At 34.4% G+C, this 24,968-nt stretch overlaps 1 protein-coding gene across 16 annotated transcripts in view; it reads left to right on the forward strand.

Annotated features, from left to right (window-relative positions):
* Positions 1-24,968, forward strand: part of NBEA (neurobeachin) — a 611,133-nt gene that overhangs the window by 172,809 nt on the left and 413,356 nt on the right. For 12 of the 16 annotated variants that reach the window (XM_036228295.1, XM_036228296.1, XM_036228300.1 and 9 more), the window contains 8 exons: positions 7,423-7,504; positions 7,736-7,859; positions 8,655-8,847; positions 10,460-11,476; positions 13,084-13,301; positions 15,555-15,708; positions 20,997-21,005; positions 23,299-23,479. In XM_036228295.1, coding sequence (XP_036084188.1) covers positions 7,423-7,504; positions 7,736-7,859; positions 8,655-8,847; positions 10,460-11,476; positions 13,084-13,301; positions 15,555-15,708; positions 20,997-21,005; positions 23,299-23,479 — 1,978 coding nt within the window. The remainder of the gene's footprint in view (positions 1-7,422; positions 7,505-7,735; positions 7,860-8,654; positions 8,848-10,459; positions 11,477-13,083; positions 13,302-15,554; positions 15,709-20,996; positions 21,006-23,298; positions 23,480-24,968) is intronic. The other 4 variants (XM_016151079.2, XM_036228297.1, XM_016151083.2 and 1 more) reach the window with 1 other exon arrangement.

The following is a 24,968-nucleotide window of genomic DNA, read 5'->3' on the forward strand; positions in this document are numbered from 1 at the left end:
ATGAATTACATATGACATGTAAAAATTATATGAAATTCAAATTTAGGTACCTGTAAATAGTTTTGTTGGAACACAGCCACACTCATTTCTTTACGGACCGCCCTTGGCTGCTTTTGCGTCGTAAAGGTGAGTAGTTGCCACAGAGGGTGTGTCATGCTCCCATCCTTTCGCACTGCTGCTCGGCGCGGTTCAGATCACAGCAGTGCGATACCTCAGCAGTGGTTCAGGTAACACGTGTAATGCTGAAACTAACTTTCTAATACCACTGCATATCTGTTATATCAAAATGGGGAGAGAAAAGTGGACTTCACATCTCACCCTTTGTAAATACAGTAGACTGTGGATTATTTTGGTATAGATTTGGGTGGCAAAATGTTGTGTCTGTGATTCCGGGACACTGTAGTGCTAACACAATATATGTTGGCATTACTAGATTAAATGCTTAGAATAATATTTCTAACTCAGAAAAACAGTGATCAGAAAATATAAAATGATATATCATTATTGCAGTTTTATTTTTTCACAAAAATTTAAAAAATGAAATGAGAGCCATTGCAGAGAGTCAGATACTGAAATTCTGAATAGAATTCTACTAAAATTTTAAATTAATATGGGCCAAATTCAGATTCCTCTAATACTACTTTTTTTTTTTTTTTTTTTTTTTTTTTTTAAGCCATAGGCCAGATAAAGCTCAGTTCTAATTTTTGCATGGCCCGCATGTAGGGAATAGTTTTTACATTTTTAAATGATGGGGGGAAAAATGAAGACTTTGTGACATGTGAAATTTTGTGAAATTCGAATTACTGTGTCAATAAAAACAGTTTTATTGGAACATAGCCATGCTTATTCATTTATAGTCTATGAATGACCTCATACTATAATGACAAAGTTGAATAGTTGTGAGAGAAATCATGACCCATAAATCCTAACATAGTTACTATTTGACCTTTATGTAAAAATTTTGCTGCAAATTTAAATTCTCTCTCTATTGCAACAGAGAAATGTGTTTCCTCTTCTGTTGCGTTTATTAAAGTTACATTTTAATTTGATACTAGAATTAATATACATTCATTATAGAAATATGGAAAATACAGAAAGTCACCAAAATAAAATTTATCCATAATGTTTTTATTAATACTTAGGTTAAAGGTATATTTAAAATCTTTTCTCAACACACATGTGTACACACACACACCCACACACCCACACACCACACACCCACACGCCTCTATGAAATACCATCCTGCACATAGTTTTGTGTGTCGATTTTTTTCATTTAAGAATATACTACAGATGTTTTTATTATAAAATGTTCATCTTATTTGGGGGAGCACATGTTTCTGATAAAGGGCCAGGTAATAAATATTTGTGCCTTTGTGGTTATTTTAGGCCATGTGGCTACTGTAGCAGAGTATCATCAACTGGGTGGCTGAAAAACAACAGAAATTCATGTCTTGCAGTTCTAGATGTTAGGAAGTCCAAGATCAAGGTGATGGCAGATTTGGTGTCTGGTCCTCACTGAATTAGTGGCTTTTAAACCGTCTTTTCCCTGTGTCCTCGCATGGCAGAAAGGACAAGGAGCCATCTTGGGTCTCTTTTATAAGGCACCAACCCCCTCCTTATGAGGACTTTGCAGCCCTGGTCACCTCCCAAAGGCCCTACCTCCTGATATGCTCACACTGGGGTTTGTGTTGTCATGTATGAGATCGGAGGAGGGGGGCTCATTAAGTCTGTGGCAGCGGGATGTGTGGAACTACTCAGCTCTGCCATTGTGACTCAGAAGCAGCCACAGCCCGAAAGAACCAAGTCGGTGTGGCTGTGGCTGTCCCATAAAACTGTATTTACAGAAACATCAATTTTAGCTGTTTTATTTCATCATTTTTTGTTTTATAGTCTCATCAGTAAATTTACGAGCGACTACTCTTTAGATAAATGAAGAAAATCCTTTTGGCTACACTGTTTTTTGTTTCTAAGTTTACTATTTCAGATTTGTCAGTTATATGATTTGTAAACTCTACTCTCCAGACCACTATTTTTTTTTGAATTTATATATGTATATATATATATATATATATATATATTTTGTATTGCTCTAGTATTCTACAGAACTGACTAAGCACTAATAGACAGACCTGTGCTGTGAAGATAATCTTGATTCTGATATTATACTTTCCTAATATAATATCTGTTTGGGGTACTTCCTGTAGCATTCACCTTGATTAGTACTTTACATACACTCACTTAGATCCTTACAGCAGACCCTATGGAATTTGTATTTTTTATTGCCTTTTTAAACAGACAAACTGAAACAAACCCAGAGGTAAAATAATTGGCTCTGTGTCCTACCAGTAATGAATGGTCACACAATAGGCAGTTTCTACAGCATCTGTGCGTAAAAAGTGTCAGAATCTGCCTTCACTTGACAGCGTCAAAAAGTCCTCCTCTCGATCAAAACCTCGCGATAATATCAGGGTTCTGAAAGCTAGTGTCGAATATTAACTCGTGTTTCTGTCTTGATTTTCTTACCTACTAATTGCTTTGGTTAATGACTCCTGTCTATGTTTTTTAATCTTTTCTTTTTTTTGCTTCCATGAATTTTCGACCTGCTGTTTTTGGCTTATATAGTGTCAGTAGAATAGAAAGTCTTGGTAGTCAACGTAACCTTATATTAAAACTAAAGCATAGCGATGTAATATGTTGAATTTGAAAGCTGATTGTGTTCTCCAACCTTGACATAAGACGTCCCGCGCGCATGGACACATGTATTTTTCTCAGTCCTCCCCAAAAATGGCTCCACAGCAGGCGCAGCAGTGTTTTCACCTGCCGCTACTCACATGCACGTGCGTAGTGTGCGGCGTTTGGTCCCTGATGGTACTCGACACTAGGCAAAGTCACATTGTTCCTGATTCCAGGTCTTCAGTAGAAAAGGCCAGGATAAGTTTGGATCTTCTGATACTGCATGTTGGGTGTTACAGTGGTTCTGAAATGATAAAAGTAGCTGACATACAGGGCCTCCGTCTGACCAATTTAGCAATAATATATGCTTTTAAAGTAGGATAATAATGGTTAATTGAAATGAAGGACTCTGAGTTAATTGATACTCAATAAGAAAGTTAATGTAAGTGTAAGAAAAGTCCAAAAAGAAAGATAGTTATGATATGATTGGTTAGCACTTGAGCTCATAGAAAAGTAGAAAGAGTCTTCATCATAAGCTTTAACACAGCTAGCAAATCATATTGTATTATGAGACTGGCAAGGTGGTGGGAGACTCTGGACCACCAAAGTTTAAAGACTATATCATTTTGGAGAGTGACATCTGTTGTAAAAAATTAAAACCTGTATGATAAGTTTGTACTGAAATTCTCAATATAGTAAGTGGAATTTAACTAAAAACAAACAAACAAACAAACAAAAATAGCCCAAGAAAACAGCCTTAAAACCTACAGCTAGGTTTGATTCACCTGAGCACCAAGCAGGATCTGCCCTTCTAGCAAGACTCAGTTTTTTGATAACCTACAGTTTGAAAGCTCGTTTTACCTCATTTCCTTTTTTAATTTGGGGGAATCGCCTTAACCCCATGCACTGTATCTAAATGAATAGGACCACAACAGTGTAAAAACAAGTATAGAAATAATAAAGAACTGGGCCATGTGGTTTTCACAAAGTGTTCGAAGTTAGGATAAGGACTATGCTACTGTCATCTTTAAAATTCTACATCTGATACAGTGCCTGTAATAGAATAAATAATAAATATTAGAGGCTGAAGTGAGTTAGACTTTTAGCAGGATGTCAGACAGCATTGCATAAGTTATAAAGACATAAAGTTATATCTTAATTATTCTGAAAATTAAAAAATTAAGAAAACATTCCTGTTTTCTACATTTTTTATGTGAATTTATTTTCGTAAGTCATATACTAAGAAGTGAGTTGGTTTTAATGGACTCCTCTTTGAAATTACCCAAAGCTATTTTTAATACAAATATTTTTGAGAATTGTATTTGCAAAAATTGCATCTTAAATTTCATATGCTCTATCCCCTTTTCCATTTAGAAAAATAAAGTTCAGCTCATTGCCAGTGTTCAGTTAACATCACGTGTAGGAATGTTGGGTGTTACAGTGGTTCTGAAATTTGATGTTTTGAGTGATCAGACCACTAAAAACAGGACACTATAAATAGAATGATGTCCTTTGTTTCCAAAGACTAGAGATATACTAGAGTGATGTGAAAATAATGATAAGAGCGAGATGTTCCGTGGCAAACTTTGGGGGCGAGGTTAGGACTGTAACCTGTGAGTTATCTTGGGGGTAAATGCTGCAGCCGCAGGCACCACTGGCGAGTATTCTCGGGCATACGAGAAAAAGGTTATATTTATTTTGTCATTCCATCTCTGAATTATGGACAATTACTTAATGATTTGCAGCACTTGCTAATACACTTAAAAATTATTTGTTAGGTTTTAGAATATGTGTCCTAAAAGCAAAACTAGATTTTTCTGTTTAAAATAACTTGGTTTCAACACTGCTGTCTGATTCATTAAATACTGTGATATTAATTCACTTGATATAACTACCTCTCTTTACATACTGTTCCTATAATTCAGTTGAATACTTAGTGCAGAGGCAGCTAGGTGTGGGATCTTGCCATCGGAAGAGTTGTTTCTTATAGAAATAATGAACTGATTTTTAAAAATATATATATTTTAGTTAATTTATCCTTTTATATGAGTATAATGGTTTCTGAGCACAAGTTTTTACACAATGGTAGTCAACTTTAAAACTTTTAAGTACCTCATAATAAAACCCTTTTCCCAAATTATAGAGTTTCAGAAGGGGACAGTATTGTTCAAATATTCTCTTCACAGATGTAGTAACTAAGAGTCAAAAAAGTAATAAAACTTGTCCAGACTGTAAAGATACAAAGATTCTCTGACTGCCGAACACCTCCAGTGGCATGCGACGTAACAACGGGCTTCATAGCTTCCACTGTAAGAAATGAGCTAGTTCTGCTTCCGTCTCAAGTCTGAGCCGACTAATCCAAGATGATGTATGTGTGGTGGGGCTGGGGAAGAGTAGTTCAGAGAGGAAGCGCCCAGCAGCTCTTGCTTAAGCCTAAAGTCTCTTCATAATCAGGAGATAATTCCATTTATAAAATAAAATTTAAGTGTATAATGCTGGGCTCAGATCTATATCTATAAATAGCACCATTACCTCAGTGCTTATAATTCGTTTCTCAGCCCCTTCCAATACGATAGCCACATGTGGCTATTAAACACTTAAGATGTGGCCGGCGTGAATTGAGATGTGCTGTGGGTGTGCAACACACAGTGGATGTTATGTCCACTTCTGGCCCATCACCCTCCATACTGTTTCTTTCTTTGGGGAGCAGAGGTGAACTTCCTGCACACAACTCTAACCAAGTCCTGGCAAAGCTTTGTGGTTTGAGCCCCATCCTTCATTAAAATGTTTATATCTACATTCATCTCTCCTTTTGAAACCTTGTTACTTCCCTCCCCCCTTTTATACCTCACATAAGTCCTTAATGACAGTCTGCTGTATTTTATTATGTAACAGGGACATGGATTTATGCCTGTCTCCAGAATGTTAATTACGTAATTGATTCTAAAAATATAGTTCCACTTAGGAACTGTGTTTCCCATTCCAGACGTGTAGCAGAATGTGGACGCATAACTGGTTCTTAACAAATACATGCTGAATTGAGTTTCTAAATATATGTTTATGAAAACACTCATATTTCAGTATGTTACAGTTTTCAAAGCACTTTCACCTGTAGAGCCTTATTTGACCTTCTGAGCAGCTTTAGTAGCTGGACAATGCAATTATTACCCTCATGTTATGTGGTCAGATAGGGACTGAAAAAGGACAACAGTGTAAAACTCGTGAATCTTGAGATTAATTTTGTTTTCTGTGCCATAATATTTCTTCCTGGAGTGAGAAAGTTTTTACTATTCTCTATTGTAGAAGAGTATTGCTTAGCCTTTTTGTTTGTATGAAAATATTTCAAATCTATTTGTGATCAGAATTCTTGGGATCTTGTCCATGAGGCTGTAGGTTCACACCAGGGCTTTTTGGGCAAATCTATGTGAAAATTCTTTGTAAACATATACCTACCAACCACTGATTATTCTGTGGTATATGGTTTTCAAAGAAATTTCTATCCCATGTGTCAGCTCCATTTGATTAATAATGCATGTCTGGAGTGCTCTGTTTGGAAAATTCTGACACACTGTTTAGTTTTAACAGCAAAGGATTTAATTTCAACAAACGCATGGGAGTGAAGGGAAGATGGCCTCTATCATTTTAGTAATAGTAGGTTAGTTTTTATTTCAAGTCAGTACCTTTTTGATATACATTCCTGATGTAGCAAAGCAAATTTCTTGTCTTTTTTTTTTTTTCTTTAAGTCTGAGCAGAAAGGTAAGAAAAATGCCACTTTGGGATGTCATGGTGTTTTTCTAATAAGAACAGACCATCCCTGTCTCTTGATTAATTTACTTTCATCATCCCTAGCTTTTATAATATAGCCATGTACAGCTAGGCCTTAAGCTAACTTTTACAGTTTCCCCAGAGTTTGTGTACTTTGATACAGGTTGAAGTATTTTAAAAGGTTCATTCATAATTTAGCATGTCAAACAAAACAGGAAATTAAGTCACTAATATAAAATCTTTAGTCTCATTGGATTTTTTATCTATGCAAGAATAGAAGTAAACACAAACTAAAGCCTAAAATACAGTAAACAGTCATGTATTTACTATTTATATATACTTATACATTTTTAAGTTTAACAAACATTTATCACGTATTGGCAGCGTGTCCGGCAGTACTAACCACTAGGAACGTAGCAGTGAGAAGATGTGTACAGTCCTGCAAGCAGAGACTGTGTTTTAGTGGAAAATTAGTTAATATTTTAGAATTGTCTTTCCTTTATTTGGTCAACTTTTGTCATTTTTGTAATTTGAAAGCAGTTTTTAAAAACTCCAGTAAGTGATAATGAGCCACATTTTTAATAAAGTTTTTTTCCTTATCATACTTTATTTTGAGTTGGGACCCAGGCTTAAGACTTGATTTTTTTTATTTACATAAACTAATGACAGCATAAAGAGTCACATGTTTACAATTCACAACATATAAAGGTATTGCAAACAGAATAAATTCTTGGATTTCTTAATCTCTTTTTTCTATAAATATTGACCCTGGTTTTGTCTTTATCCATAATAAACAAAATTTGAAGATTACAGAGTTTAGAATTGTGTGAAATTCACTAGAAGATATTTTGGAACAGATGTCTTTTGATTTGAACAGAATTGACATTTTTTGCATTTTTTTATATATGTAAATATACATATATATCGTAATTGTGTTTTAAATTATTTTCTAAGTGAAACTCAAATTCTTTGTCTTTCAGATATTGACAGAGCAAGTATGTACTCAAGTCGTACACAAACCACATCCAGAGCCAGATTCTACAGTGAAAATTCAGAATCCAAGTGAGCAAACAACAGTTCTTTGTTGTAATGCAGTGATAACATGGTAACGCGAGACTAAATCAGAACTTCTTCCAACCACTTAAGTCATCATGGTGTTTACATAGTTCATGAGGCTTATAACTCACCTCCCATAGAGCTAAGCCTTAGTTGAAAATCAGTAGACACATTGTGAAGGGAAGATTGATGTAGTTATAAATCTATACTGTATCTTTTGTTGTTGTTGTTTTACAGTGATTCTTAAGGTGGTGGCAACTTTGTTAAAAAACTCTACACCAAGCGCAGAACTGATGGAAGTTCGCCGTTTATTTTTATCTGACATGATAAAACTTTTCAGTAACAGCCGAGAAAATAGAAGGTAAGGAATTTGGATATTATAATTAAATTTTATTCCATAATTTTCTTTTCTTAATTTTCAGTCTCTTTCAGAGAAAAATTTTTTTAACTCTTATCTACATTGCTACATACTTTTGTTAGAAAAGACATTGTATGTTTCTTTGTATAATCTGCAATTATTATACTTCTATTGTGTTTTTATATGTGTGCTCGTTTAATAGAATACATGAATACATTTCCACAAACCATTACTTAAAATGTACTCTTTCTTTTAGTGCTGTCACCAACAGTACTTTTCATTGTAATTGTGTTGGATTTGCTCATATTCATCCATGTTTTTCCCAGGTTTGTCTCATGATAACTGTTGTCATGCGTTTTTAAACTGGTTACCTAGAACATGGGGTACAGTCTGAGACGTGGTTGCTGGCCGAGTCTTTAACTTCACGTGTTGATTGTGTGGTGTGTATAGAGCACCTTGCTGCACAGGCGGTCTTAGCGCGGTTTAGTGGGAAAGATGATGACAAAGCAGGCGTTCCTTCATCATGTATTAAGTGCATAGGTGAGTGCTACATGTGATGAGGGAGTAGAGAAATAAAAAAGAAATCTGGGCGACTTAGGAATAATTTTAGAGGATAATTTAGATTTTTCCAGGTAGAAAAATGGGGCGAACGTCATTTTAGGTGTAAAATACAGAATGTGCAGGACAGCAGTGCTCCTTGTTTTGCTTACGTCACATCACGTTTCCGCTATTTGAGTTTAAAAGTGGTAATTTCTAATGTAATTGAGGTATTTTTAATGAGTTTATTTTCTCCACTAGATGTTTATTGCAGTGTTCAGTGTGGCAGGATTGGATGTTTTCTCTTGGTTATATCAATCCTAAAAATTCTGAAGAACAGAAGATTACCGAGATGGTGTACAATATCTTTCGGATCCTTCTGTATCATGCAATAAAATATGAATGGGGAGGCTGGAGAGTCTGGGTGGATACACTGTCAATCGCTCATTCCAAGGTAACAGCGTTTTATAGCAACATTTTCGGCTGTGGATTAAAGGCCTCTGAACACTCTTCTGGTGCCATCTTGTGGGCACCTTCCATTACGGCCAACTCCGTTATCCCAATTTTCTTTGCTTTCTGTCCCGCCTCACCCCACCCCCTGATCCCCCCACTGTTCATACAGTATTAGATCTTGAAGTATTTTGTAGATCATGTAATCGAAACTCTATAAATTAGGAATTTTAGACACCAAATGTGACCCCATATATGTTTTATAGCAGATTTGAGAACTTGAGTCTGAGCCAGTTGCTCTTATTAAAACATACCTTCTGATACTTATAAGAATATTTCATGAAATAGACTCTGAAATATACTTTTTAAGACTCTTTTTTTAGGCGAGGCAACCCTTGGTTGACCTCACAGATTGCAAGGACCTTATCATTTTACAATCCCTTATTTTTTAATTTTTTGTTTTTTACACTTACAGCACCTAATCTTCCTAGGTGGTCTCCTATCTAGGTACTAACCAGGCCCCACCCTGTTTAGCTTCAGAGAGCAAACGGGATTGGGCTTGTTCAGGGTAGCATGGCCTTAGACACTTTTAACAACTTTTAAAAAGTAGTCAGAAATCAATTTTATTTTTAATAAATACATTTAAAGTGTTTAAGTTTAGTGATATTTTAAATTGCATTATCTTTATTTTTAATCCTGAGAATCTGTATTTCTGCAATTTTAAATAATATCTTATCTTTGGTAAAAAGAGAATGTAGTTTGCTACTCTTCATTCTTGGGACTTGATTTTATCTTTTGTAAAATGAAGGGGTTTTGGTATAAGAATAATCTCCAAAGGAAGGTCTCTTTCGACCTAAAATTTTGTTATCCTATCACTTAAGTATAAATTAATATACATGTCTATAGGGACAGATTTTCAACTTTGTTTTTTTTTTTAATTTTAGAAGTTTTTATTTCTGCTAAAAACTTAAATTTTATTATATATTGGCACCTTTTATTGCATTAAGAAATTTGAAAATAGTATTTTATAGGAAAGACATTGCATTTTTAGTGTAAGTCAGATAGACATATCCTGATTATTCCTAAACAAGCCCATTTAAAGTAATAAAGTAGCCTATATATAAAGATAAAATTATGGTTTTTTAAATAATTTATAAATATATATGTTTACAGATATGTTTGATTTTTTTAACCTCAGTCGTTAAAATAGGCACACATGTGAGTAAGAGATGGTGAAAACTCATCTAGTCATAGTATCTTGGATACTGTATATTATTAACCAGTTCTCTGCTTAACTCAGATACCTCAGATGTGTAGGAGTTCATCAGGCATATTAGGTAAGGGTAAGATTAACCTAAAAGAAAAGGTCACTTATTTAAAACTTTAATATTGTTAGTTTACCTATGTGTCTTTGGACATATAAGTCGTACTTTACCTTTTTTGATGATGATTTGCAATTACTTGATGAAACTAAGCACTCATCTTAGGATTAATATGTGTCATGTTTAAAATCTTAAAATTCATGGCACCATTTTGCTATTATTACTATAATTTTATTTATATCTTTTTTCTTCTTGATATATAAAAAAATAATGTTTTCTTTATGTGTTCCTCAGGTCACTTATGAAGCCCATAAGGAATACCTAGCCAAAATGTATGAAGAATACCAGAGACAAGAGGAGGAAAATATTAAAAAGGGAAAGAAAGGGAATGTGAGCACCATCTCTGGCCTTTCATCACAGACAACGGGAGCGAAAGGTGGGATGGAAATTCGAGAAATAGAAGATCTTTCACAGAGCCAGAGCCCAGAGAGTGAGACGGATTACCCTGTCAGCACAGATACTAGAGACCTGCTCATGTCAACAAAAGTGTCAGATGATATTCTTGGAAATTCAGACAGACCAGGAAGTGGTGTCCACGTGGAAGTGCATGATCTCTTAGTCGATATAAAAGCAGAGAAAGTAGAAGCAACAGAGGTAAAGCTGGACGATATGGATCTGTCGCCGGAGACTCTAGTCGGGGGGGAGAACGGGGCCCTCGTGGAGGTTGACTCTTTGTTGGACAACGTATACAGTGCTGCTGTGGAGAAGCTGCAGAACAATGTGCATGGAAGTGTCGGTATCATTAAAAAAAATGAAGAAAAAGATAATGGTCCGTTGATAACATTAGCAGATGAGAAGGATGAACTTCCCAATAGTAGCACATCATTTCTCTTTGATAAAATACCCAAACAAGAGGAGAAACTCCTTCCTGAACTTTCTAGCAATCACATCATTCCAAATATTCAGGACTCGCAAGTACATATCGGTGTCAGTGATGATCTTGGATTGCTCGCTCACATGACCGGTGGTGTGGACTTAACTTGTACAGCAAGTATAATAGAAGAAAAAGAATTCAAAATCCATACAACTTCAGATGGGATGGGCAGTATTTCTGAAAGAGACTTAGCATCGTCATCTAAGGGCTTGGAGTATGCTGAAATGACTGCTACGACTCTGGAAACTGAGTCTGCTGGTAGCAAAATCGTACCAAATATTGATGCAGGAAGTATAATGTCAGATACTGAGAGATCTGACGATGGCAAAGAATCAGGAAAGGAAATCCGAAAAATCCAGACCACTACTACAACGCAAGTGAGTTATCCCATATGAGTTCTAAAAATTCATCTAATAGATACTGACTTATTAGCACCAATTACACCATGTTTATATTTAAGTATGATATAGTAATTCAGGAATTGAGTAGGGTGGTAGGACATGTAAAAGAAACTTAAAATATCGGAATTATATTTCTGGCTCTGCCACATTCTGTCTGTGTAACATTGCTCAACGTCTCTGGGCCTGAATTTTCTTCTATAGGACAACAAGTTGTACTAGATTGAAATATGGTTCTAACATTTTATGACTCTGTGACCACATTTACACATTTTGGACTCAAAATCTTCATTCTGAATACTTGATTAACCTTTTAAGTTTCCAGCCCAACCCCGTTCTGTGGATTATAGAAAAGAGGACTTGGAGCCCAGATTGAACTGATCAATGAGATGAAGGAAAAGGGAACTGTTGTTAATCAGTGCCTACTGTGTGCCAGGCTCTGGCTGTATATTTTCATATTTAATCCTCACAACCACCCTGTGAGGTAGGGAATATGGCTGAGGTAATTTGGAATTATTAACAGTGAGAATTTTCTTTACAACCACATCAATAAAAATTCATTGTGAGGAAAATTAAAGGCTCTTCGGCTTGTGGTAACTACATGTTACTGCTGCAGTTTGGCCAGGCCAGAGTCAGGCTAAAAATGGGTGGTGTTTTCTGACATGGATTTTAATTGTTGAGCTTTGAGATTTAAGACCACTTTCTTGCTTTCTAGGCTAAGTGGTACCTTACGGTTAAGAGTTGAAGAAAACTTTTACCCTTAATGATTTGTTTTGTTATTGTTCTCTGAGTTTTCCACTCAGTTTTTAATTCCATTGAAAAGAAATTTGACATGTTCTGTTTTGAAGAATAAACCATACCTAACTGGCGTCTGTACTCTAATAAGAATCCTTAATAAATATACTGTGTGGGAAAGGTATTTTTATTTTTTCTCTGTTAACTGCCAGTTTCCATTTTTGTGGCATTTGTACTACAGAGATAATTGGCAAGGGATGGGAATACTGAATTAGGTACAGATTTAAAATCAAAGAAAGCACGGGGCATTGTTTATTGAACATAATCACTAGGCTTGTTTGGTTTCAGTCAGAGTTCATAGGCATTTTTCTGGTTTTCTAACTCATCACATACATTTATTTTTCTAAATTGAAGTATTGTGAGTGAAGTAGACTTTGAAGTTAACTTGAATTGGTTCAAGAAGTGTTTCTTTTAATCTTGTGGTTTTAATTACAATTAGTCGATGGCGGCCATCCAGCCCACGCCTCTTTGAGAACATGCTCACTTTTGCAGGGAAAAGACGCGGCCGCGTCCAGACCTCGTAAGCGGGTGAAGAGGGCCTGGTTTTTAGTGTGAGCTGTGGTGTTAAGCTGAGCTATTTAATTTCCTTGCTTAGTTCCTGGAACTGCAGAATAAAAGTAATGACAGTAGCCTTTTCAGCATTAAAAGATTCCTGAGCAGGAATCGCCAGGTAAATAATACATGTAACGCACGCGGACCTCCTAAAGTCATATTCAAAAGCTTTTCTTCCCTCACTCGCGTTCCCGTGCTGTTTTCATTTTGAAACCAAGTACTTCTTCCGCACTCTGCAGGCGGTTCAGGGTCGGTCCGTCACACAGCAGGACAGAGACCTGCGGGTGGACCTGGGCTTCCGCGGCATGCCCATGACGGAGGAGCAGCGGCGCCAGTTCAGCCCCGGCCCGCGCACCACCATGTTCCGGATCCCGGAGTTTAAGTGGTCTCCGATGCACCAGCGGCTGCTCACGGATCTGCTCTTCGCGTTAGAAACAGATGTGCATGTTTGGAGGAGGTAGACATTTCTTTTCTATAAATAAGATTACATTCAATTAAGAATTTTAATTTTTTAAATTTCTGGCATAAACTGATTCATAAATGAATTAGATCTTTAAATTTAGTAAAAGCAAATTTTTTTTTTTTTTTTTTTTTTTTTAATAAAAACCTAAGTATTTTCATAAAGGTTATAAGGCCTGGGGCTCATATCAAAAGGATCCAAGAACTTAGACTTAAGACAATGAAAAAAGCAAAATTCTAAAATCTGACATTGCCTGTTCTGTATAAAAAAGAGATTTAACACCAAAAAGTTTGGTTCAGTGAAATGTCCATATTTTTATCTTTTGTTAAAATTAATACCACGTAATAAACTTAGTTTTCCTAGTAAGATTATAACATATATGCACATATATATTATAGCATATAACATGTATGATTTTAAAATAATATTTAAAATCACCTCATGATATCTATTTTTAGATCCTATACCATTTAAGTGGTTAGTGGGTAACAGCTCCAGTATAATCACTTAAAGAAAATAAAGTCTACATAAATTAAATCATTAGCTTGCCTCATTTTCAACTTAAATAGCAAATGTGCAACAAATTAATTTACGAGAGTGTGTACTTTAAATGTGCAAGCATATGAATTGGAAAGTCGATGGCTATGAGTGACAGACCACCCCACCATCAATGGCAGACCATGGCATGACAGTCTCGGGATTCTGCTTCTCATAACTTTCCTTCTAAGAGTCAAGGTGGCTTTGTCAGCTCCCAGCATCAGATCGGTGTAGGAAGTTCACCCAGCTAGAGGGTGGGGGTTTTTCCTCCTCCTCCATCCCCTTCTTCTTCCTTTTTCTTGTTTCTCTCCTCTTTCTTTTTCTCTTTTTTTTCCTCCTAAAAGAAGCCACTCAAAAAATTTCCCCTGTATGTCTCACGTGCCACCAGGATGATATATGCTCATCTCTAAGTCAATCACCAGCAAAAAGGAAAGGGATTCTAGCAACTGGCCCAGACAGAGCAGTACTGGTTACTGACCCAGCAGCTGGGGTGAAGCCAGCCTTTCCTATACCTGGTCTAGCTCGATGATAGAACAGAACAAAAGCTAGGTGGTGTTGGTGGGAGAGGAGGAGTAGCTATCATGGATGAGGTCAGTGTCTGCCATGGAAAGCTTTTACTTCTGATTTTATGCGATCATTTTGTCCATAAGTCCACTCCTGTGTGGAAACAAGTTTCATTGCTAGAGGTGTTATATGCTGAATCACCTAGGGACGGTGAATAAGGAAACCGGAGTGCCGTGAAATATGTTACTAGGAATACATTACTATGGGTATCAGTGTATGGGAGTACGTAGTGCAATTTACTGATTTCCATATTAGTAGCCCCACGTGACTGAGATTTGATTTTACTTCCTTACCATACTGTGTCTCTTTTTTTTCCCTTTCCAGGGTTCTCATAAAATTCCCCAAATTGAATTTTATGTAATTAAAAATTTTTAAAAGGTACCGTTTTGTATTTAGGACAGGGTCAAACAATGAGATCTAAAATGTAGTAGATGGTATTTCACACATCTAAAAAGGTGAGAATCATTGACTTAAATTTGATCATGGAGTAACTTCTTTTCTCCTGATTAGAAAATAGTTTGTATTCTTGACTGACAGCAGACTGCAGTAGTGTATTTCTCCGCGTGTCTACGCTGCACGCTTTGTGTGGGAAGGCGGCACGGCTGGCGCTCGAGGTCTTTTCTCTGTTTAAGTCAATAAGTCCTTGAATTTTTACTGATTCTTGTATACGTCCCTGTCTTGTCACTTCTGACTCACAGTATACATTTTCAGTATGGCTGGTCAGAGCTAGGGGCTGCAGTCTGGTGACGCAGCAAGCTAAAACTGCTTAAAAAGGTAGTAAAACATCCAATTAACTTTTCAGTTGTTCTGACTTTCAACATAAAACAACTCTGGTAAAAGTAAATTTTTTTAAGCAGAATTCATTGACCTAGTCTCATGTCTTTGAATCTAGCTAATACACTGTATTTTCAAACAGAAAAAATGCTCAGTATATACCCTTAGACACAAAACAGCACTGCATAGTTGAATGCTAATTTTTTTGTAAGGTGATATCTTAATTGCAAATTACTTTCTTTTCTAATAGCTCTTTTAAATTTGCCTACCTCTTGCATTATTTTTACTTTAAAAATGTTATTAAATAAACTTTCTAAACTTCTTATTCTTAAGCCAAGGAAGTTTCATTTGTGTTTTGTTTTTCTGCTATTTTAGCCATTCCACAAAGTCTGTAATGGATTTTGTCAATAGCAATGAAAACATTATTTTTGTACATAACACAATTCACCTCATTTCCCAAATGGTAGACAACATCATCATTGCTTGTGGAGGAATTTTACCTTTGCTCTCCGCCGCGACGTCACCAACTGTAAGTACTTTGCCTCCATCTAGTGGTTGTATTTTATAATTACATGGCTAGAGCTTGTTGGTTTTCTCTAAGCAGATGGGTTTTGACAGGATATGTTCATCTAAGGGAACTTTTAACTACATAAAGTTATAATTATATATTTATATTTCTACTGCTTTTGTTTGTCAGTGTTGGGTTTTGAAACCAACTATGAAAATATTTCTCTGGTCATTCTGATGAATACTTCTTTGGAAGGGCCGTAACTATCAATTATTTAACTTTATTTTCTCTGTATTGTTTATTCCTTCAAATATATATTATAATAAAATCCTTATTCTGTAAATCTTGAAGTTCTAATTACAAGTATATGATTATTGTATAGTAATTAGAGTCATGAATCTAAATTTAGAAAAAAATTAGCTATGCCAAGTTTCATATGAATTACTTGAAATATTATTTCTGAACTTAATAGTATTTTAACCAAATGTAGGTGTTTTACCCTCTTGTTTTCTGAGATTTGCTCTTGAAGCTAGCAGTTTGCTTTCAAAAGGAACCAAATTAATGAATTCTTAGAGTGTTTTTTATTTAAAACTTTAGCACCTCAGATAGAACAGGTATAAATAACACCATTTTTATGCTATCTTAAAATTTTCATAGTTCTTAAAAATCTCAGAAACTTTATGTTAGTTCCACTGCCTCTAATAGCATTTGTATCTGACTTTACTGGCTCAAGATTTATTTCATATTTTTATATTTTATCTTATCTCTATATAAAATATCGAAATGTATTGGATAAGTTTGGAAGACATTTAATGCTATTTATATTTGCAATTTAAGACATAATAGGTCATTGCTAACTTTATGTTTTAGTTGTCATTTTAAAACATGTCTCTGATCCACATCAAAAATACTCGAGGTGGAGAGGACAGAGGACTGTGCTCCCGTATTCCCTGTGTTCTCGCTGCCATCTTGGAAAGTCGTTTGTCAACCCCAGAAGTATACTTTTTTCCAAAGAGAAACCTGTTGTTTTAAGATGTCTTTTACTTGGCGAGGCAGGTTTTCCAAATGGATCTTTGGCTTTATTTCATCATTAACAGCTTTTTTTCTACGTGGCTCTTTTTCTCGCTGCCCTTTTTCATGCCACCACCCCACAGCAGCTTTGAAACTTAATTAATAGCAGCAAAAGATCGTGTGCTCGATACCCCTTTCCCCACGGGCGCATGTTGTTTGACTGCATCCATGAATTTATTCATAAGTCTGCAAAAGCAAGCAGCTTAGTTCGGTATGCGTGCGTCAAAACGGTCACCATTAGGATTTTAATGGAGTTAGTAGCTAACCAAGGAAATGGAGCCAGGAAGGAAAATGGTTGGTGCAGTGTTCAGGGTGCCGGTATCCTGTACCATCCCTTCTCTTTAATCTCTGATTTATTGCAAATGCCAGGAAATTGAGAATTGTATATGATTTTAAAAATGTATTCTACAATTGGGTCAGGGAGACATCCCCCCCCCGCCCCCCCCCCCCCCCCCCCCCCCGCCGCCTTCTATTCATTAAAAACGAAATAAATTAGTATTTTCCTCCTGGCAGTTTTCTTCATCATATGGTTTGTTTCATGTCTTATAAATTATCATTTGCTGTCAAGAATTTTTAAAAGTTTGTACTGGAATTCACTTTAAATATAACACTGTTTTAAAAATTTGTGCAGAACAAAAAAATGGTCTTTATATAAGTTAGTAGTAGATTTCGAAATTTGTATAGGTTTGAAATATTCACATTACAGAGTAGTCTTCCAAATTATTAAGCTGAAAGATCTCTATCATGGTAGAGAACATATTAAATTAATAAATTATATTGTCCATAAACATTATGAGTTATATGCTATTTCACTCTCCATATTTGCTTACTTTTTATTTTATAATGAATGTACAATAAAGGTTCTGACCTTGTGAGGTTTGATTTTCAAACTTATTACCTGTGCAGTTTTGATGACTATAGTTTGGAATTTGAAACTGCTTGTTGCCAGGACTGTTCTCAGTAGACTTGGGAATTCATTCAGTTGTAGAAAGTTTTCTTTATTGTCTCTGTCTCTGTATTTCTGTTACTTTGATCCATTATCTGATTGTCCCTATGCTTGATTATGCAACATAGCTGATTATATGTTCTTTGAATAAATTGCTTCCTTAAAAGGAACAAGCAGAACCTTTTCTCCCACAGTATACTGGTAGAACCATGATTGGTGCTGACAGCTGAGTATTGTTTCCTGTTACTTGATCGTATAATATTCTTGTTAAAGATTGTAATATAGTAGAGGACAACAGGAAGGAGAAGTATCAATAAAGAAGGAAATTAGAAGTGAAGGTAGGGAGCTTTTGACTTAGATTTAAAATATAAAAAGCCAAAAGAGAACTTTGGAAAGAATAAGTGAAAAAGGAGATATTGACAGTATACAGATTACCAAAGCAAAATATCGTTATGTAGACACCATTAGAATTTCAACCCTAGGCACGTGAAGAGAGAGAGAAACATTCAAAACTAATGTTTGAGTGGTCTGGTAATTTTGTTTAGGTTTGTGTAGTTTTTGAAAATATCCATGCCTTATACGCAGATATGCATTTAATGAAAAAATATACTATTGTATAAATGCAGCTATAAACAGTTAACATATTGAATAGATGTTGGCGTGTCTCAATAAACCTTCATACAAACAAGCAGTGGGGAAGATTGGACTTGTGGGTCATAGTTTGCTCACCACTAACTTAGAACATAATCTTCAAATAAATACAAATGTAGTGCAGTGTTTTAGTGTGAAAACTTTATTACTTATTACTGACCATTGAAAATTCAAGTTAGAGCTTACGATAAATTCATTATTTCCTATTAAACAAGAATTTGGATTTGATTTACTGAACATTCATCAAAGTTTAATTTTTGAAAGCAATTTCACTGAGTATTGTGGTCATTACGTTTTACTAGGAGATACGAAACTTTTCACACTTAGCCATGCTAATTTTTTTTTTTTTTGCATTTGACATGTCTAATGTTGAAATTGTATTTAATTTTGAGAGGATGAGTAAAATGCTTAGTACTTTATATAGATATCCATTTGAAAAAACGTGGCACAAAGCTCACCTGAGAATGTGTCTTCCCTGTTTCTCAGTATGTGTGGATCGCAGATAACTTACTCATCGTCAAAATCAAACTTGTTTTTTTGTTATCAGTGAGACTCAGACATGATCTTTTTGAAGTTATGGTTTAATATAAGGTGTATGGGTTTTAGCATAAGATAAAAGCTTGTGTTTTAACCTGGGTTCTGCCACTTACTGGATGTGACCTCAGCCTCAGTTACTTCATTTAGTGAAAAGTGTTGGTTATGCTTATCTCGCAAGGAGTTTGTGAAAATCACTAGGTAATATATGTAGAATCCTCTAGATAGAGAACCCTCTTTATGAACGCTTCTTTTCTTTAGTTCCTTTTGCAGCTATTTATTCATAGTTGTGTCACGATAGAATAATCTTCCTGTTTATAAAATAAGCCTGTCATATACAGAATTCTGAAGTTTAAAATAGGATATTTGAGGCAAATTTAATTATTATGGGTTTTGATGGCAAACAGCTGTAACGGTATAATCTTTTCATGTGCCATCTCCATGGCATTGGCACAGTGGACGTTTGTCTTCTGCCCCTGCCCGTGTATGACACACGGGGATAACGCCTGTGTAATGCTCTTGCGGTATCTTCGTGTAAGAACGTTTGAGCTTTTATATTAATCTTAGTTGTAAGGAAATATTTCCATGAAAACTTTAAGGAAAAAGGAATATATTTATATAATATTTATATTATAGTGAACACCTTGACCTTAATCTTCGTGGAAGAAATAGGACTTTTATCAGAGCTTCAGTTTTGCCTGGGTTATGTAAAATTGTGTGTGGCATAGAAAATAAATGACAAAAATATTTTCAAGTCTCTAAATTAGACCAGTGGTTTTAACTTTAGTACCCGGGGGGAAAGGTAGACCTCTTCGTATGTAGTCTGACCACTCTTTGGTTTGGGGAAGGAACATTATTTTGTTATTGTTGATTTTTTTGGTGTTAATGTTCCCGTGACTAGTTAGTTGAATCCTCTCATTTATTCTCTATAAATTGTTCAAGTTGGTCATAAAGGAAAGCAAAGAATTGGAGGAAAAAAAAAAGAAGTAGTGAACATGGATGAACGACAAACTGCATGATCATTTCATGATTTTAAGGTGACCATTTTGGTTAGCCATCCACACCGACTGTTGAAAACCAATTCAGTGTCATGTGTGGTTTCATTTTCTCTCTTATAGAGACTGATATTTCTGACTTGCCTAATAGTTTCATAATTATAAGAAAGAAGAACAACTTTTTTTGTCAAAAAATGATGGCAAAGTCTTGATTTTAGTTTATATTTTCCTACCATTAGCACAATATATGATTAATAGATTCAGAAAAGTTACTTTTTTTTCATTTTATCTCATTAACACCGATTATACTTTAGTGTTCTCAAGATACTTTTATATATTTCCTGTACCATGAAAATAGTATATTTTGAAATTTATGCTAACATACATTTCATCTCAAAAATCAGAGAAGAGGAGCTGTTGGTGACTTTAATTGTGAACTTAATTCTATCCAAATTTTTGAATATATTGAATATAATTCTTTATAAGATTCTTAAACTGAGTACAATATCTATGTAATTAGCTTAATTCACATGCAGAACTCCTTTAGTGTATCTATATAATTCTTTTCTAGTAAGGAGAAGTAGTTTTTAATTTATTCTTTTAATAACTCCTGGGGGTTTTGGTTTATAGGAAGAACTCCAAATATTTTAGGAGATAAATTATAACACTCTTCATTAATGAAAATTCCAGAAGTTCGATATAATTAGTTTATTTTCCTACGTTGTTTCTGCCTAAACCAATACTGAGTTGGGGCTTTTACGGGGATGTTGTATTAATTTATTTATTAAGCTAGTTCCTTAGTCATCTGCTATGAAAAGATATTTATTTTGTAAAATAGAATTTGCATATGTGAACTAATTTAAGATATATTATTTGGGCAGTTACTCTAATGAAAATAAATAGAAATCTAAATATTTGATATTTAATCTTAACCATTGTACTTTATAAAATGACTATGTCTTATGAGAATTTTTGCTTAATAAAGTTCAAATACAAATTTTGAATATATTATTTTGTGTTTCAATTTTACATTGTATTTTTATTTAATTTTAATAATTTCCTTTTCTTGTACTTTTTTGGTCTGTTGTCTGTTTTGTCTAATGCATGTCCAGGGTCCTAAGGTTAGTATTACTTCAGTAATTTTTAGGTTTTCAGTTTAAAATTTTATTTTTGCTTATTTATGAAATTTTTGACTTGGTTATATTTTGAGTTTCCATACCATCTTTAACATTAGGGATATTTTTGGTATATTTAAAAGATTGATTTAAAGATTATTTTTCTTAGTGCGTTGATGACTTACTATTTTATAATTCACAATAATTTTTAAACTAAACTATCATAATACGATGAAAACAATAATGTCAGTCATATGTACAATTAGATGTTAACTGGTTCCAATGAAAGGAAATTGGATGGAATGTATGTTATTTTAAGGTTTAATAATAATCATATGTGAGTGATCTTTATTTTAACCCTTTATGATGTTTATATAACATTTCATCAAAATTATAAATTACTTTTATATATAATGTACTAAGAACTCCCTTTTAGCTTATTGTTTGTGTTAAGAATGCCTTTTGTTTTCAAAGTTTATTTTCTTTAGTCAAAAATAACAGTTTGGCAAATTATATGGATGATTAATAATTTCTTTATAATTTCTGTATATAATTCACTCATTTAAAATGAAAGCGTATTTTGAAGTTTAGGTCTTGCACATCCCAAGAGACTCAAAAATAAGACCATTAACTAATAAAGTGAGTGAGATTTCTAGTAATTTATAGAATTCAGAATGACGAAGTATATGAGAACATGGATAGATACCCTAAAATTCTAATATTTTGAAACATTATCCAGAATATTTAATTGATCTTAGTGATGGCCAGATCTTCTCTTCTATTATAAAAACTTACTTTGATAACTGAGTTTTAAAAGAGGTTTTATATAAAATGGAATTTTTTTACTTTTCATTATTACATATTGTGCTGTGGTAACAGATTTTCAATTCATGCTATGAAATGATGCTGTGTATCAATGAAGTGCTAGGAAATACAGAAACTGCATCTCAGAAGCCCAAGTAACGAATTAACCGTTTCTATAAGCCATGGAAACTGAATTGGCATAATGTTATAAATCAACAATGGAAAACACATTTTTAACCATTTCCAAGCTCATTTTAGAAAGAATGATTTTACCGCTCTCTTGATGTTCAATGGAAGGAAGAGAAGTTGTTACATTTTATTCACCGTTTAGAATTGAGTATGTAGTGCTTGCGGTAGCCACCTGTCATTTTTAATGCCCATCTATCTTGTGCGAAGAAGTGTTTAAGAGTTGTTTTTGTTTTTTTTTAAATCACCGTTTCCCACTAACATTTCCGTGTTAATGTTTAAGCAGAATGATGGGTATGGGCTATGTCAGAGTGAAACAGTAAATCCCTTTGCTTTGTAGTTTAATTTATCATTTGGTACAGAAATAAAGTTAATATAGCTAGTATGTCTATTTTCAGAAAATTTAAACAGTACTATTTTTTATTCATAAAGCATTCCTTACTCTGCTCCTTGAGACATTGAGAAAATGAGGCCTAGTCATCGTGAACCAAAATAATTAAAATATTATATAATAAACAATGAAAAATAAAATACGTGTGCTATTGCTCATAAAACACACAGTTGTACACCTTAAGAAACAAATATGTTGTAGCATTCCCCTTGAAAGCAGGAAATTATGTTAAATTATAGGCAAAATTTTAGTGAAAATGCAGCTTCACCAATCTAGAATTCTGATTCTTCTTATTGTTAGTGTCTTATAAGTCACAGATTAATATCTGTAGAAGAATTAATGATCTCGATTATTTTTATCTTAGATTTTCATCGTACATATGAGATACCTAGTGGTTTTAGTTTTTTCTGAAATGGATAAAAAGTTGTTTTACTTCCTAACTTGACAGCTGTCTCATTTTGTTGCCAAATGAAGGTGCCTCATATCTTTTCTATTACTCACCAGACATTCACAGGAAAGAAAAATTAACTTGTATCTTTTCATAAATAAGAGTGATGGTTTTAGGAAAGAAATATCAATTTTATATGTTAACTAATGAAAGGAAACAAATAAAACTAGTATAAATATATATGTGCTATTATTTCTAAATATTTTTATGACATGATCTTCAGTTTTTAATGAGTTTTTTAAAAGTGATGACATTTAAAGCTATCCTGGTTTTAAAAATAGACTTCCTTTATTCAAGGATAATTCGTAGGTGAACTATGTAAGTTTGATAACCAACTCTTATATGGAATCAGATTATAATTTATAATGTATTTTGTTTATGAAATATACTAAACTGCTGTTCACCTGTAGTATGTACATGTATTACATCTCCAAATTTTAAACAAGCTTGAATCTTCTCATTTTTTAAAGACGGAATTGGAAAACATTGAAGTGACACAAGGCATGTCAGCTGAAACAGCAGTGACTTTCCTCAGCCGATTGATGGCTATGGTTGATGTGCTTGTATTTGCCAGCTCCCTAAATTTTAGTGAGATTGAAGCTGAAAAAAACATGTCTTCTGGAGGTTTGATGCGACAGTGCCTAAGGCTGGGTAAGTCTGTTAAGAATAAAGGTGCATGTTGTATAATTACTTGCAGATTCTTTTTTGACACTCTGTGATACATAAAATATTGCTGATACAAGTTGATTATGTAATGTAGGGGTAAATTATAGAAAACTATAGTATTTTCACATTGGGGATTTATAGATTTGATCACCTTGGATGGATTATAATTTGAAATAGAGTTAAATATATTTTGAATTGTATCAAAATCAGTAGGTCTATAACATATTCCATTGAATATGTTTAATGTAAATTCATATGGTTTAATGTAAATTCATTTATGATTTTTTTGGGTGAACTTATACAGAGGACAGTTGTCCTGGACCCACACACATATCAGAAAGTTCAGGACATAGTTTTGTACAAAGAATGCTCGAGGATAAACTGCCATTTTCTCTGTGTTTCTCAGAGTTAACAGTTAACTCTAGTAAACATCACTGTATCTATGCTGTTTATTTACTGTGTTGAGTTGTAAAGGAAACTTAGCACTGACAACTCTTAGTAAGTTTGGAACGAAACAGTCTTTAGGCAGAACCATCCTTACCTCTCACCGTTTTTTAAGGGGAAATGTATTTATGCTGTTTAGACTTTGCAGGAGACCAGAAAGCTACGGGTTACATAATTTCCTGAGGGCGTGAACAGGACATAAGAAAGCAAGACATTGGATCGGAACTTCCTGACATGAACTCTTTTTTCCATAATTTTTTAAATTATGTAAATATTGACATATGTATAATTTCAAAGGAGAAGTTATTCCTGATTTAAGGAAGGAATAAGAACTTGCTTTAAGAATGAGAGATTGACCATAGGGAGGACCCTCTGATGAGAGGTGCGGGGTCATTTACTGACCATTGCCTCGGCCATTGCCTCAGACACTTAACAACAGGAGATAGATGGAACATTGTGAGAAAGAGGAAAATTTTTTTTAAATGCTTCAATATCTCGAAGCCAGCATTTATTTGGTTATTCTGAGCTTTTTTCCTGAATATATTCCAAAGCTTTACTGCCAATGTCATTTTTATCTTAATAATTTCTACTGTCTACTCTTTAAGCACTTTACACATATTAACTTAATTCATCTTCACAATGGTTCTCTAAGGAAGTATGTTTATACTCATTCTACACATGAGGAAACTGAGGCACAGATGGTATAAGCAGCTGGCCCAAGATCACACAGTGCCTCAGTGGCAGAGCCAGGATTCATGGGTTTCCTGTTCTAAAAGCGATATTATCTGTTGCTATACGTTACTGCTTCTAAAAATAATAAATAAAAAGCCTATATCTCTGGAACGCTTACTGACAAAGGCCGTAGACTTTCCTACTGTGAAGAAAGGTGGATATCGGGACTGTGAGACTGGACGAGCCTGCGGTTCTTGCGCATTGCCCGAAATGGGGAGTCGTGCCCAGTGCAGGCTCTGGGTTGTTCCGGTTGTGGGACGAAGTCTTATTATTTAAAAGAATTTATCAAATGTGATAT

The sequence above is a fragment of the Rousettus aegyptiacus genome, unplaced genomic scaffold, assembly GCF_014176215.1.
Source record: "Rousettus aegyptiacus isolate mRouAeg1 unplaced genomic scaffold, mRouAeg1.p scaffold_m13_p_11, whole genome shotgun sequence".
Taxonomy (NCBI): domain Eukaryota; kingdom Metazoa; phylum Chordata; class Mammalia; order Chiroptera; family Pteropodidae; genus Rousettus; species Rousettus aegyptiacus.